This window comes from Adiantum capillus-veneris, chromosome 6 (assembly GCF_014529385.1).
Source record: "Adiantum capillus-veneris isolate H3 chromosome 6, ASM1452938v2, whole genome shotgun sequence".
Lineage (NCBI taxonomy): Eukaryota > Viridiplantae > Streptophyta > Polypodiopsida > Polypodiales > Pteridaceae > Adiantum > Adiantum capillus-veneris.
Genome location: NC_140936.1, coordinates 156,005,932 through 156,021,308, shown reverse-complemented (window position 1 = coordinate 156,021,308; position 15,377 = coordinate 156,005,932). Strand labels below are relative to the sequence as shown.

Sequence of the window (15,377 nt, the reverse complement as noted above, 5' to 3'; positions counted from 1 at the left end):
GATGGTAAAGAAAGCCATTGATGACAGGATGAGACTAGGAGAGCATATGATCACGATGGCCCGGTAGCAGAGCATTTTATACATGCCAAATATTTGCTTGCAGAGCTTCTAGCAGTGATGTTCAACCATGCCATGTGGGAGGGCCTACCTGATACTTGGAGTTTGTCCACGATTGTACCTATCTTCAAGTCACGGGACCCTATGGAGCCTGGGAACTACCGCACTATCATGATCGGACACACATTGGCACGGTTGTACGCATCCATCCTTAGCAGCAGTTGAGTAGATGGGCACAGAGAGAGGGTGTACAGGCAGCAGGACATGCAGGTTTTAGGAGAGGTTTCTCTACTCTTGATTATATCCTGACACTCAGAGCCATTATTGAGGAGGGGAGATCACGTGGAAGACGGCTCTATTGCTACTTTGTGGACTTCCGCAAAGCCTTCGATACAGTGCCCAGAGCTAGATTGATGCGCAGACTGCAAGAGATGGGGGTTCCAAAAGAGTTGATCTGGGAGATCATGGCTCTATACAAGTCAGTAGTGGGGCATGTACGCACTCCACAGGGGATTTTTGATTTGGCTCACTCCACTATTGGGGTGAAACAAGGCTGCCCACTATCTCCTACACTATTTGGCATGTATGTGGATGAGGTTGCTGACTACATTGAGAGGGATGGTGATAGAGGAGCACAGTTGGTAGGGACATGGATACCACTATTGTTATATATTGATGATATTGTGCTGATTTCCGACTCCCCAGCGGGGATGCAACGTCATTTAGATGCTTTGTACACATTTGCCCACGATAGTGGATTGTCTGTTAACCTGGGGTTATGCTGTTTAACACCACCCCACAGTGGGTCAGGAGGTCAACACCTTTTACATATGGCCAGGAGAGTGTGGAGTATACAGATGCATACACCTATCTTGGGGTAGCCTTCAGTGGACCGGCATTTTCATTGAGGAGAGCAGCAGAGACTAGATTGACGAGAGCTTATGCAGCCTTGGAGGTTTGGAGAAGATGTGTTCGCAGGTTCAATTTCAGGAACCTCGAACAAATTGTGGCCTTTTGACACTCGAGTGGCATCAGCTATGCTCTATGGGGTTCAGATTTGGGGGCCCTCAGTGGACCACCAGGCATAGTTACCCGGAATGGGAACGGGGAACAGGAACGGGAGGGTCCGAAACGGGACGGGAACGGGGAGGAGGAGGGGGGGCCGGAACGGGAACGGGGCCGGAATGGTCGACTAAAGTAAGGCTTGAATTACTTCCATTCAGCTTAGTCCCAAATCAACTCTTAAACAACCCCAAAACTGCCCCCAAACCTACCCTCAAACTGCCCCAAATATGTCCCCCAAATCTGCCCCCAAATGCCTACTTTTTCCCGTTCCCCCCCGTGTTTCGCCGTTCCGTCTCACGTTCCGCCCCATTTCCTCCCGTTTCGGAACATTGTTCCGGTTACACCTCGTTCCGGAACGGCGTTCCATTCTTGACTCTGTTTCGGGAACAGGACTCGTCCGGAACGCCGTTTCGGAACGTTTGGGCTGTGTTCCGCCCGTTCCTTGTTACACTGCCACCAGGGAAGATCTGGTAGCACTGATGGATGGAGATGTATGGAGAGGCCTCTATGATCTCTCGGATGATTTGGGCTAAGGCCTCATTGCCACATGAGATTATTCGGGCTGACCTAGCTGCCCCTCCTCTCGTAGTTGAGGCCCTTACCAAATCAGTCTCCTTCATGCATAATTTATGGGACCTTCCCAGAGACAGATATGCTCGGCTAGCACTTGAGTCATTCCAACGGCTAGAGCTACAAGGGGACACAACATGTTGGTATGGTCAGATGACATCATGGTTTCAGTCACACGGCCTCAACATGGATAGACTGCCTCCATTCCAGTACTCCTTGGATGCACCCTCCCTTTCTCTCACACGGATGGAGACTACTAGACTTATACGTCAGGATTTTATTCAACTAGATACCAGAAGCGCATGGATACAGCCAGTACAAGAGTTGGGCACGAAGATGGATTTCTATAGAGAGCATCTCCTCCAGCTAACACAGGATGGATATGTGATCAGACCGGCCTATATGGACACTCATTTATCCTATGGGATACACTGTGCTATTGGTCAGATGCGCACATCATCGCATCAACTAGAGATTGAGACCGGAAGATTTAGGAGAGTACAAGCAGAAGCCAGGATATGCCAGTTATGTCATATAGAGCCAGAGATAGAGTTACATCACATTTGTCATTGTCCGGTATACTACGAGATACGAGGCCGCTTTCACTGTCTATTCAGAGAGGTCTTTGGACTGTTGGCTAGAGTCATGAGATATCAGGATCAGAGATGCCTCGGGTTGTTTTTGCTAGAGCTGTGCAGACACAAGGAAAGTCCCTTGAGGAGACCAGGTAGTGGGAGACATTCACAAAGGGAGATCGCCTACTTCTTTAGAGCAGAGACTCAGCAGCCGGATGAGCATGCTTCGCAACAGACATCAGAGCCCACTTCTACCAGAGGTATATTAGTGGATAGAGCCACTGAGCTCGGGAGAGCTAGACAGCCACGTCTACGGGGGCGACCACAACATCGACAGAGGCTCCACCAGTGAATCAGGACTATTCTAGCACGACATGGGAGACGCCCAGTACGATTATTTACAGAGGCGGACATTGACGAAGCTCTTCAGCGACCGATGCAATACTTTCTCGGACAACGCCCGATGCCGGGCATCCTCGGGCATGGATGAGATGATGATGATTTTCAGGCTGACAATTTGAGTCTTTTAGTTTTAGTCTTTCACTTTACTTCATTTTATGTTTGTACCCAGACATTGGATTAGATCCACAAGGATTGTATCAGTTTGGTCTCATAGGTCATTTGGGCCTTTTTGAAGACGTTTAATATAACATTTCATTTCATTTCATTTCTTCTTTCAGTTGAAGTGTTAAAGTTCTTTTAGTTATGTTCGTGTGTTGTTGAAAATTCTCGTCTTGGGTGTCCAAGCCAGTTACAAAAAATTTAGTAGACCTCACTGATATGCATCTGGGGTAATTCTTGGTTGAGCTTCACACTAGGAGTGGGCTATTTACTGCACCACAGACTTAGGCTTGCTTGACTCTTACCACTATATTGGACCCTGAAAGACACAATCATATGGACGCTTCCTCTTTACATCCTTCAAGCTTGTTAGTTTTCCGGGGTTGAGCATTCTCCAAAATTGTATTAACGACGTGCTTGTGAGTTCTCAGATGCTGCTGCATAGCCACCCAAGACATGGTTTTGCAGTGATTGTTCTTAGAAAGCTCGCAGCCTCACTCTTGAAGGTTTCTTACTATGTGTTTGCAAACACTCCCCTCCCCCCCTCCTCTTCAGGAAAAAAAGGAATGTTCCATATTCCAGCTATTCTTTAGCTCCATCACCCTATGTGATTAGCAGTTAGGCATGAGGGCTTTATTTCATCTTTCAGTACATGTATCACTTGTAGTCTCATAGGTCATTTTGGCCCTGTGCAGACGTTATTAATGCATTTCATTTTCTTTACTTTGCGCTTCAATTTCTTGTATTCATTTGGCTTTTGTTGTCGGTACAAAGTTAATGCTTGAATCTAATATTCAATCAGACTTGGAATTCTTGTTTGCAGATTCTATGTTTTCTAGTCAAGAAAAAAATATAAGTTTTTTGTAACAGATAGACCGATTGAGCTTTCAATTTTATTTCAGGTGCAAGATGATTTGGCACATAGAAACCGGATGAATCAAAAAACCATAAGGATTTTATTGTATAAGCTGCGAGGTGGGTGTTAAAAATATTCTCGGTGGGTTCTTTTTATGGCATTGCTTGGCTTTGGAAGTTGGCCCTTCTTGCTATCTAAATTCTCTCTCACACACTTTTTTTTGTTAGACTTAGAAGATAATGGAAAACCCACATCTGTTCCTTCTCCCCTTTTGGGTTTCTACAGGAAAAGAAGCTTCAGCAGGCGTTTTGTCAGCTTTTTGTTGGGCTTGGGGTTGCTCACTATAATAATACATTTCACACCAAGTTGTACTGAAAGTAAGCTGATCTTACTTTCCTTGGCAAAGGAGGAATTGCAGCTGCAAATCCTACCAAGGAAATTGCTTGGCTAGAGGTGCCTATCATTGTTTACGTTAAGGTTGAAGCGCTCATCTGCACTATCAGCAAGATTTAACCCTTCGAATGGGTGGTGATCCTGACGAGCTGCAATTTGGTGCTTTGTACCCCTACATAAATAGGATTTCTTCTTCAAGTCTAGCGAGTGGGGACCACCGTAATGTTTGATCTACCCTAGAATGTGCCGGGATGCACGATCGGCGCAGTGTTGGAACAGAGGCATCATTTATAGGCAATCATAAGTCCGTGTGTAACATCTTTTGAGCAGTTAAAGGTCTGGAGAGGTGTTCTTCCGAAAGTCCTGCATGTCCTGCATGGGCTTTGCTTGCTGCTCCGAGATTGGTACACACCCCAAAAGCACACCTCACAGATCCTTGTAAAAAAGTTGGCCTAGGATTATTTCAAATCAGTGGCTTAGTATGTGCCAACAATTTAAACAAAAGAAAGAAAGAGGGGAATCAGGAGGGATTTGCAGTTAAATAGAATGAAGATGAAGGGAAAGGGGGAAAGGGAAAGGGGAGGTCGCGGGAGCAGGATGCGGAGGCAGAGGAGCCAAAAGTATTTTTTTTAAAAGTTAGTGTGTGGGCATGTCTGCAAGTCGGCTCTAGTTAAATATCGGCTTGCTAGGCCGCGTGTAGGTGGGAGTGACTGGCCCAGCCGGTCATGTCGCTTTTTGGGGGGGTAGCAGACATTTTAAACATATGTAGAGCATGCGCCACGGCCTGTGCAGATGCACGCACATAGTGCAGTGGTTAGGGCAGCGTTTCTGGGATGCGAGGTCGGGGGTTCGAGACTACGTGTGAGCTCTGCGTGTTGACTTTTTGGTCAACGGTCACCTAACGGCTACATTCGACCGGCAACCGGCATGCCTTGCTTTGCCACGAGGCCGAAATATAACCAAAACCTCTGCAAGTCTCCGATACAGCATTTGTGAAATAGAGCACCGCTGCTTTGAGACATACCTTTGATCCACGTAGGTTGGATTCAGGCAATCCTTTTGGCTGAAAGGGAGGGAACTAGTGACGTTGCTGAGGAGGATCTTGAGAGATTCCTCTATAAGTTAAAAAGTGTTACCAAGAGTGCGAGTTGTTAGATCCACTGTCAGATGAGGGGGCATATGTCCTTCCAAAAGGTCATCATTTCCTCATACCATGTCCAGGTTATACTTGGCGGAGCAGGAGGGAACGAATCCTGAGCTTGAATTTGAAATAAATGCGACAAGGCATCCTCTACTCCTTGTGGAACATCACGAGAATCGAGTTGCGACAGAGTCCGCTATGACATGCTTTGGGCCAGGTGAATGAATGACCTCAAACTGGAACTCTTGTAAAAGAATCATCCTCCTTGCAAGGCGTCCAATTGTTGTACCAAGTTCAACAGTGTTGAATGGTCCACATCAAGATTGGAGCAAAAATCAAGTAGTTCTTAAGCATTTGAAAAGCTTTTTTGTATTCTTCCCTCCAATCAAAGTTCTCAATCAATTGGTAAAGAGGTTTTGCAACTATTGCATACATGTAGATAATCGCTAATATCCACAATGGCCCATAATAGCTTGTACGTCATTTATTGTTGTAGGTCTAGGCAATTCTACAATCACCTTGATCTTCTCTAAATCCGTTGAAATACTGTTCTTGAGACTATGTGACCAAGAATCTTGCTTGTCTGACCATGAAGACACATTTCTCAAGGTTCAAGCAAATTCTATAGGTTCTACACTTCTCAAACACTTTTTGTAAGTAGAACCTGCGACCCAAAAGGTTATGGCGGAATTTCTTGACTAAGCACACCATTCCAAGATATTCTCGTTCGTGATTGAGTAATTTTTCTCCGCACTAGATAGTTGGAGACTAGAGTAATACACCAAGCAAAAACATCCCGTATGTCTTCTACATGAACGCACTACCGAGCAATATCGGAAGCATCAACAAACAGTTGAAAATCCTTGTTAGCGTAATTTTCTGCTACATCATCTAAAGTGGAATCCAGAAATGCCAATGGGAAAGGGCCAGGAACTATAGCCGCATTCAACTTCTGATAGTTGGCACAAATCCTGCAATTTCTTATTCTTCTTCAGACTATCACAATGTTTAAAATCCATTCTGGACTTTTGATTGGGACAATAAAGCCGACTTTCAACAATCTGTCTAACTCTTCCTTTACTTGCTTTGCAATATGTGGATTCATCCAATATTGTTGTTGCTTCATTGGTACGGCACCCTTCTTCAAGTTGATGCAGTGCTGATAAAATTTCGGATTCAAACCCTGCCTATCAGAGTAATCCCAAACAGAAACATCCGTAAATATATTAAGGAGTAGAATGAGTTCCTCCGAAAATGCTGGTTGAAATTCCGCACAGATCTCAATAGGTTTGGTTTCATTTCAGATCCTGGATCAATTGTCTGGACCTCATCCTCTTTGACTCAATTGATCTGATTCATTTGCCTTTCAAAATCTCTCTCGCTGTAAAACTTCTTTAAGATCAAATAGTACTAAACCTGAAGTTTCTTCCGAAGTGCCTTCCCGTGTGGCTTGAGCTTCCGAGATGTTTTTTCTTGTTTGGGTCCCGCACTGTTTTAGCTGCATCAATAGCCTCAGACCACCATGGTTTCTCCTGGTATTGCTGCTCAATCGATTGCACATCCACCAAACACAAAGACAACATATGCTGATTAGCTTTCAGAAAATCTTCCTATTCATCATCCTTTAAGCCTTCCATCATATTAATCGTTTCTGCAATAATTGGACAGAAAGACTCCTCAACAGTAACCGCTTCCTTTAAGGGTGCTTTGGATTTGTGAGAGTCCCTTTGGATTGTCAAACTATGTGCTGCCTAATTCTGTTTAATTTCGCTTGCCAGAACCAAGGTCGACCCAATAGTTTGTTGCGACATCGTGAAGATTGAGTACCACAAAGGATACTGTAAAATCCACTCCGACCACTTCTAGGATGACTGATGTAAGTATGCTCGAAGGCTACACATGGCGTTGATCAGCCAGCGGACAAAAAATGGTGCTGGTGAAAGTTCCAGCCAACCATATTTCTGACAGGTGTCCACTCCGACCACTTCTAGGATGACTGATGTAAGTATGCTCGAAGGCTACACATGGCGTTGATCAGCCAGCGGACAAAAAATGGTGCTGGTGAAAGTTCCAGCCAACCATATTTCTGACAGGTGCTCCACGTCCTAATGTTGACCACAGATCCACCATAACCAATACATTAGTAATTGCTTGCTCATGGAAGCGTACTGTGATCATTGGCTTGATACCCACAATGGGAATTGTGGATTCCAGAGCTGTATCTACAGCATAACTATCCATTATGTATGGCTTTTCCAGCACTTTCTTGAAGCTGTAAAGGTCTGGCAGGAGTTCTGCTGCCTCAGAGCTTATTGCTAGTTGCTGTACAATACCTGCATTATCAGTATGTGTCAAGGGTGGTTGCTCCTCATGTACTACTTCCGGTTCCTTAATTTGGGATGGTGTCCCCATCCCCAGTCCTTCCAAAGGTAGCTTGATTGAAGCACTGCATCAGGGAACAGGGACTGCTGACACCCAGTGGATAGCTTTCTAGACCACTTCCACTTGCTCTTCCACAGAACGTTTAAGAGGTTTCTTAATGACTGGTGTCATTTTCTTACCAGAACGGGTCACGGTGCGCACCGTAGGTGTGCCTGCTACTGAATCTTCCATAGTATCTTCGAGTACGATAGAACTGGGTGTCTTTCCCTTTTCAGCTTTGCACTTACCATACTCCACAGATTCAGGACTCCTCTGTACAAAAGGAACACTTCTTAGGTCAGGAATGAAATTTCCAACCACCACGTCTGCCACACCCGGCCACTTCGCAAGAAAGAAGGGTATGCAGTTGAGAATTGGGTTGATTGTGGTCTGTTTGCTCAACAAAGTTTGTTGCTGGGGATGCAGAAGGTGAAGGCTGCTACTGCTGGGGTTGCTTCCACTGTTGTGGGTTGCAGGAACTATATCGACAGTTGGTAGCCATGCCGCATGTGGTTAATATATGTCGCATCGTAGTTGATTTAGGACACAATCCTGTACGGGATGACCAAGATAACGACATTTGGTACACCAGACTTTGGATGAAGCATTACTGGACAAGGGTTTTGTCGAGGCTTTGCTGGTGCTGACATCGCATGAGTCTTCATCATTGAAATTTTCATCATCATCTTTGTTGGAGACCAAATTGTCGTCCAAATCACTGTCCTTCTTTGAGGACTTTTCTTTTTTGGAGCACCCAAAGATCGCTCCGCAATCACAACACTCTTTGTTTCTTTTTAGACGAGTGCTCTCCATTTCTATGGTGGCGAGTGCGGTACTGTGACTTTTCCACCACTCATGAACAACACATAAATTCAGCACTTCATCCGCAGGGTGAAGAAACTCATCAAACCTCTACAGCAACAACTGGAGAGTGCGGTATATGTTTCAACATCCTTTGTTTTGTGCTTCAAATTTCGTGATTGCTCTAGAATTTATAGAGCTGTTCTCTCTATTCGGAACCTCTTCAGAAAACCTTCCTTTAATAGTTTGTAGGAAATGATCCACCGAATATTCGGCCAACCATTTGGTGGCCTTGCCATACAGGGTAGATTTGAAAGCTGCTTCTTACTGAGTTGATGAGGAATCTTGAACTAGGAGCGCATATCTTTTTTTCAGAAGATCGCACATGAGAATCAGGATCATCTTCTGACTTTCAGTAAAATTTTCTGTATTTGAAACTCTGACCCCTCATTGTCTGATGGCATATCTTTTTTCAAAAGATTGCACATGAGAGTCGGGATCATTTTCTGACTTCCAGCAGAATTTGCTATATTTGAAACCCTGACCCCTCATTGTCCAACGACAAGACAGTTAACTAGGGAATATGGGAGGGGGAATAGGGTGTCCACGAGGGCTTTCCCGGGATGGCAATGCAGTAAAAGCTACAATGGAATGTGGGGACTCAGCGCCATCCGCATACTCCTCGCTGGAAGCAACTCTTCCTCTCAGAATTATACAACGCACAAGGCACGCCGGTTACATTATAGACATTCCTCGTGTCCTGTAGATTTCAAACGTCAATGGAGCGGAGAAGAAGAAGGCACAGTCAGTGGAGCAGCTGCTGGTGCAGCATATAGAAGCTCCTCGTCGTTCTACTGATGAAAACAATCATAGAATGGTCACAAGTGACAATACTGTTAGTGGGTTAGGATGGGCAACCGGCCACCCCGGCACTTGGCCCATTACCCCCAACAGAGGAATGTGTAGGAGTGGGTTCCCATTCAAGACGCAGTGCACGTGTGCACACCCACACACACAGCACATGTTGTGTGTGTGGGGCGGAGTGTATATAAAGCGTTGCATATATACATCGCACATATAATTATACCAGATGCACATATATGTATTTAAATAATATATATGCCCACATACATGCAACTCTTAAATGTCCAAATGCATTGGCTGGGATTTCTTTGAAGAATGAACCTAATACAAGGCGCTTCTTTCTTGGGCCAACCAACTAGTTTAGTTGAGAGAACCGTTCCATATTGGTAACTTGGTTGAAAACCTTGACTCACCTTATTCTTTGCCTTTCCTCAGCCCACTTTGAGCAATCTTGCATATTGTTGTTTCCTCAAATTTTCATTAAGGACTTAGTTCACAAGGTTAATGATCCCGTTCTTCTTCAAATTTAATAGAGAGGCACCATGAATTGAAGACTGGAAAGCATGCTGAGTGTGAGGAACAAGAGCTGAAAGGCTTGTTGTTTCGGCAAGACCGATTATACTCTCCCAAATGTGCTCAAAAGATGGTATGAAAGGTTTTCTTTGGTCGCATGCAGAATTTGAAAGCATTCAGTGACAGCATTGTGCTCAATGTTGCAGGAGTGTGCCCAAGTAGATGGATCTACTCAAGCGAGAGCAGGGGGCATTAAAAGTGTAGGCAACGCAGAGGAGGCAATGAAATTTCTCTATGCTTGTTTGGAGGATGAAATCAAGTGTCATCCAAATTCCGGGTAGGTAAAATGTCTGTGGGCTCCGAGAGAGGCTTAAAGCTAATCAATAGAATGGCTTGCTGGATTAATCCTTTTTTTGAAGCAAAACTGCGCTAGATTTTGTCTAACAGAGCTTTTTAAATAGTGTTTTTCAGATTGGGAACTTGCTTAAGGATTGATTTTGAAGAAAAACCATGCCTTCGAAGTTCACTTGATGGGTTGAATTCTCAGCAAAGACAGGAAGTATTGATGTTCGTAACTGGCATCCATGCGAGTTTTTTTGCTGGATAGCAGCTTAAGCAGTGGCACTTTGTTGCTCTAGTGCATCCTTGTGCATGACTACTGGGAGTGTCGTATGTTTGAAAATCCACGAGAACCTGAATTTGTTATAGAGATGTTCAGGCACCTTCTTCGGACAGCTGTGTCACTTCGAGCTGTCTGTCAGAGTGCTGAAATTTCAAGCCATGCCGAGGGACCTGCCCATTCAGTTACCGGTGGTCGCTTGTTCAACAAAGGTGTTTTCTTGCAGCAATTCTTACCTGAAAGGAATCGTCTTTTAGTAACATTGTCTGGATACCATACATTAACTCACATGAAAGTCTTTTTGTTCTTACAACAATCAGATAAAGCAGCGGTATCCGTTGATGACATTTTACGGTGGCCAGTAGAGAGCTGGTGCCTCAATGAGGCTGTTATGAACAAGCTTCAAAGCAACACCCAGCTTGTTTCGAGCAGTGCTCAAACGGAGGGAATGGTATAACTTTAATTATTGTTTAAGCTTGCCAATTGTTGTGGTTAGTACTATATATATTTCTGTAATTGTGGTTGTTCTACTCATGATGGAAGGAATTGGAGGAACAGATCGCATTGGAGATAAGGCACCGATTGCGAGCGTGTGATCCAGCAGGAGCTGGGGCATAATGTTACATTGGTTGTTGCCGAGCCAACCTTGACATGCATTTGCCGATGCACCAGGCTCATGTTTTTGTGGAGCCGGCGGGCTTGTACACAGCTTGCTTCTATCTCTGATAAATAAGATTTGTGCTTAGTTCATATCATTTTAATGAGCGCCTCTTCTCATGATCATACTTCTTGTGGATCTCTTGCAGGGTTTTATCCTCTTCTTAGCCGGCAGGGGTACCCATTCGATTTTCTTACCTCCTAGTTGTTATGCTTCTTGTGTGTGTTTCTTGCAGGTCCCACGACTTCGAACATAATGTAACTCATTTGATTCCCATGGCAGCTGCAGTAATGTGAATGAGCTCGTGGTGCTGACTCTATTTGTCAGGTTTACAGAGACAATGGGCTGAATAGGGCTGTCAGGTTGCAAGCAAATTGCATGCTCGGAAGAACCATAAAATGGTGTTCATGCTGTTCTTTTGTATTTTGGTAAACTTTTAGAGTGAATTTCAAACAATTGAAATATTGCTGATGGCCAGAAGAACCATGTACGTCATATTTTGAACTCTCGAGTCTTGTCCCTGATGCAAATGTGAATTAGGGTAGAGGAGCCGGTTTAGAGTCGTTCAAATTGGTTGAGCCAATTTAGGGAAATCCAAATCTTACAAATTCAATCTTACATGATATTCCATATGCTGGATTTATTCAAACATTGTCTTAGTTTTGGGACCTGAACTTTAATTGGACCCTACTCGTGGAGCAATGAGACTTTGCCCTCTGAGACTCTTGAGAAGTTTTGCCTTTCTAAAGCAAGCTTAGTGAGGAAGGGAATTATGCATACATTTGACTTTTGCATGTGAAACATTGTCTGATTGATATCTTCTTTGTTATTTTAATGTATAAATGGTCTTTTCATTTAATTGCCTCATATGGGTCCCCTTTTTTTTTTAATGTTTTAGAATGCCACAATGTCCCTTCACTTTGTTTTGTAAAACAAAGCGCAATAGTACGACGTTAAAAACCTCTCTCTCTCTCTCTCTCTCTCTCTCTCTCTCTCTCTCTCTCTCTCTCTCATAGGTTTTCGCCTTTTAAAGACGATAATATAACATTTCATTTCATTTCTCTGGTTTATGTGCACACACTTTCTTTTTTGTAAATCATTTTTGAATTACTACTAGAAGAAAACGAGGAAAACACGCATAATATATCATATACAAGAAATAGTCAAAACATACAAAGGAATAGTCAAAACACATATAGTGATGGGTCATTCTCTTGTAGAGGTAGACATTCATAAAGGGGTTGATGCAAAGATTGTCCGAAAAGAAAAAGGTATAAATCAGTGATTTATCAAAAACAAATTGAATCCTCAACTACCAAATCATTGACATGGGCTAGTATTGAAGCCAATACAAAAAGGCTCGCTACTGTTTGATAGCAAGAGCAAGAATCCCAAACAGCTAGAAATGTTTCCCAAAAGATACATAAGGGAAATGAGCTTGAGGGAGCCAACTGCTTCATGATCCAACAAGTTTCGGCAGTGATACAATTCCATAGTAGATGAAGATTTGTTTCAACAAGCGTACGACAAATGTAACAAAGCGAGGATGTTGCTTGGCACCCTGTCAAAAAAGCCAAAACTGGAAAAGTTGCAAGAAAGCAGCCATAGAAAAAGTCAACATTTTAAAGGAATCTTATTGCTTCATATCATGCTAAGTTGTTTTCTCCGCCAAGAAAGGTTTATGCATTCTCCAATTGCTCTTTGTATACTCATGAATTCATAGACTAGGAAAGAGTAATTGTCAGTCAATTGCACAGAGAGTTGAGATAGACAGCATAGTACTGAGGGTTGGTGGTTGACTCCCCATAAGACTGTGTTATGGAAGCTTACAATGAAGCTACATACAATCATGATACATCATCTTGTCAATAAGGTGGCCTATTCATTGTCTCAGCATAATGGCCTCCTTTGATCAACCTAACAATTTTGGCCTTTTATGATCATAAATATAGACTCATAGAGTCATCTCATCATCTTCTTCCTTTTTCATCATCTTTTCTTTCTCCTACATAAGAATCACAAAAGCATGCAAAGCTCTTCAAAAACATGTGCATGCTTCTCTTTAGAAGACTTTTACACAGAAGTTAATGTATTGTTAATATATGACAAATAAATTCATCATCACTTTCTCCGATACCGGCGAGCAAACATACTATTGTAAAAACTAGTAAATATCAATAAAACATGAAAGTGATACCATACATGCTTATAGCTTGAAGAGGGCCATAGCGGAGCATAGTAGCTATGGAGATCCTTTTGAGAGAGAGAGAGAGAGAGAGAGAGAAATGAAATGTTATATTAACCATCTTGATGGCCTATGAGACCAAACGGATACAATCTTGGTGGATTTAATACAGTGTTTGGGTACAAAATAAAATGAAATAAAGTCAAAAACTAAAATATCATCATCATCATCATCAATGCCCGAGGGTGCTCGGCATCGAGCACTTTCTGCGAAAGTATTGCAGCTTTCGCTGAAGAGCATCGTCAATGTCCACCTTTGTAAATAGTCATACTTGACATCTCCCATGTCGTGCTAGAATAGTCATGATCATCTAATGGAGCCTCCGTTGATGTCGTGGTTGCCCTCATAGACGCGGGCGTTTAGATCTCCTACGCTCAATGGCTCTCTCAACTAATATACTTATGGAATAGGTGGGCTTTGAAGTCTGCTGTGAAGCTTGCTCATCTAACTGCCAAGTCCTTGCTCTAAAGAAATTAGCGATCTCCCTCTGTGAATATCTCCCACTGCTTGATCTCCTCAACACTCTCCCTATGTCTGCGTAGCTCTAGCAAAAACAACTCGAGGCATCTCTAATCTTGACATCTCATGACTCTAACGAACGGTCCAAAGCCCTCTCTGAATAGACAATGAAAGCGGCCTCGTATCTCATAGTATGTCGGACAATGAGAAATGTGATGTAACTCTATCTCTGGTTGTATATGACACAATTGGCAAATCATGGCCTTCGCTGGTACTCTCCTAAATGTCCCATTCTCAATCTCTAAATGATGCGAGGATGTGCGCATCTGACCAATAGCACATCATATCCCATGGGATAAATAAGTGTTCATATAGGCCAGTCTAATCACATATCCACCTCTGTTAGTTGAAGAATATTCTCTTTATAGAAAGCCATCTTTGTGCCCAACTCATGTGTCAATTGTAACCATGTACTCCTGGTATCTAGTTGAATCAAATCCTGATGTATGACTCTAGTGATCTTTGTCCGTGTGAGAGATAGGGAGGTGCATCCAAGGAGTACTGGAACGGAGGCAATCTATCCATGAGAAATCAACACAATATCGTCAACATATAGTAATAGTGGGATCCATGTCCCTGCCAACTGTGCTCCTCTATCACCATCCCTCTCAATGTAGTCAGCCTTGTTTCACCCCAATAGTGTAGTGAACCAAATCAGAGATCCCTTTTGGAGTGCGTACATGCCCCACCACTGACCTATATAGAGCCATGATTTCTTAAATCAACTCTATGATTACCCCAATCTCCTACAATATGCGCATCAATCTGGCTCTAGGCACTATATCAAAGGCTTTGTAAAAATCCACAAAGCAACAATGGAACCATCTCCCATGTGATCTCCCCTCCTCAACAATGGCTCCGAGTGTCAAAATATGATCAACAGTAGAGAAACCTCTTCTGAAACCCACCTGTCTTGTGCTTGTACACTTGCTCTCTTTGTCCATCTATGTAGTTGTTGCTGCTCAAGGACGGATGCATACAACTGTGCCAATGTGTGTCCATTCATGATAGTGTGGTAGTTCACATGCTCCATAGGGTCCCCTGACTTGAAAATAAGTACGATAGTAGACAAACTTCAAGTATCATGTACGCCCTCGCACATGGCACGATTGAACATCACTGTTAGAATCTCTGCAAGTGTATCTCTGGCATGTATAAAATTCTCTGCTACTAGGCCATCGTGATCATATGCTCTCCTAGTCCTCATCCTAACAATGGCCTTCTTTATTATCTCGATGGTAAAGAAAGCACATGTGTGTGGGCATGGCTTTGGCAGATCCAAAAGAGGTGGTTGCCCTACGACTGTGTAAAGAGAGGACGCATACTGACCCCATACCTCCATAGAAGTGATGACTGGTGTGGGTGAATGTCCATGGAAGAGCCGCCATTCCTTACTTAAATCCTGGCTCAAAAAAAACTGGTATAAATCTTTCTCTAGTCGAGCTAGAAACACCCTCTCCTTTTGTTGCACCAAACGTCGAGAAGAAATTATGACTATCTATGAGTGATGACTCCTAGA

The 15,377-nt window shown here is 43.4% G+C and overlaps 1 protein-coding gene across 1 annotated transcript in view; it reads left to right on the top strand.

The window, feature by feature from the left end:
• Window positions 1-11,811, top strand: part of LOC147456553 (uncharacterized) — a 50,538-nt gene extending 38,727 nt beyond the window's left edge. The window contains exons 6-12 of the mRNA XM_086514986.1: window positions 3,731-3,803; window positions 9,838-9,950; window positions 10,024-10,154; window positions 10,289-10,384; window positions 10,536-10,648; window positions 10,757-10,887; window positions 10,980-11,811. Of these exons, the coding sequence (XP_086371112.1) occupies window positions 3,731-3,803; window positions 9,838-9,950; window positions 10,024-10,154; window positions 10,289-10,384; window positions 10,536-10,648; window positions 10,757-10,887; window positions 10,980-11,054 (732 nt within the window). The 3' untranslated portion in view covers window positions 11,055-11,811. The remainder of the gene's footprint in view (window positions 1-3,730; window positions 3,804-9,837; window positions 9,951-10,023; window positions 10,155-10,288; window positions 10,385-10,535; window positions 10,649-10,756; window positions 10,888-10,979) is intronic.
• The last annotated feature ends 3,566 nt before the right edge of the window (window positions 11,812-15,377 follow it).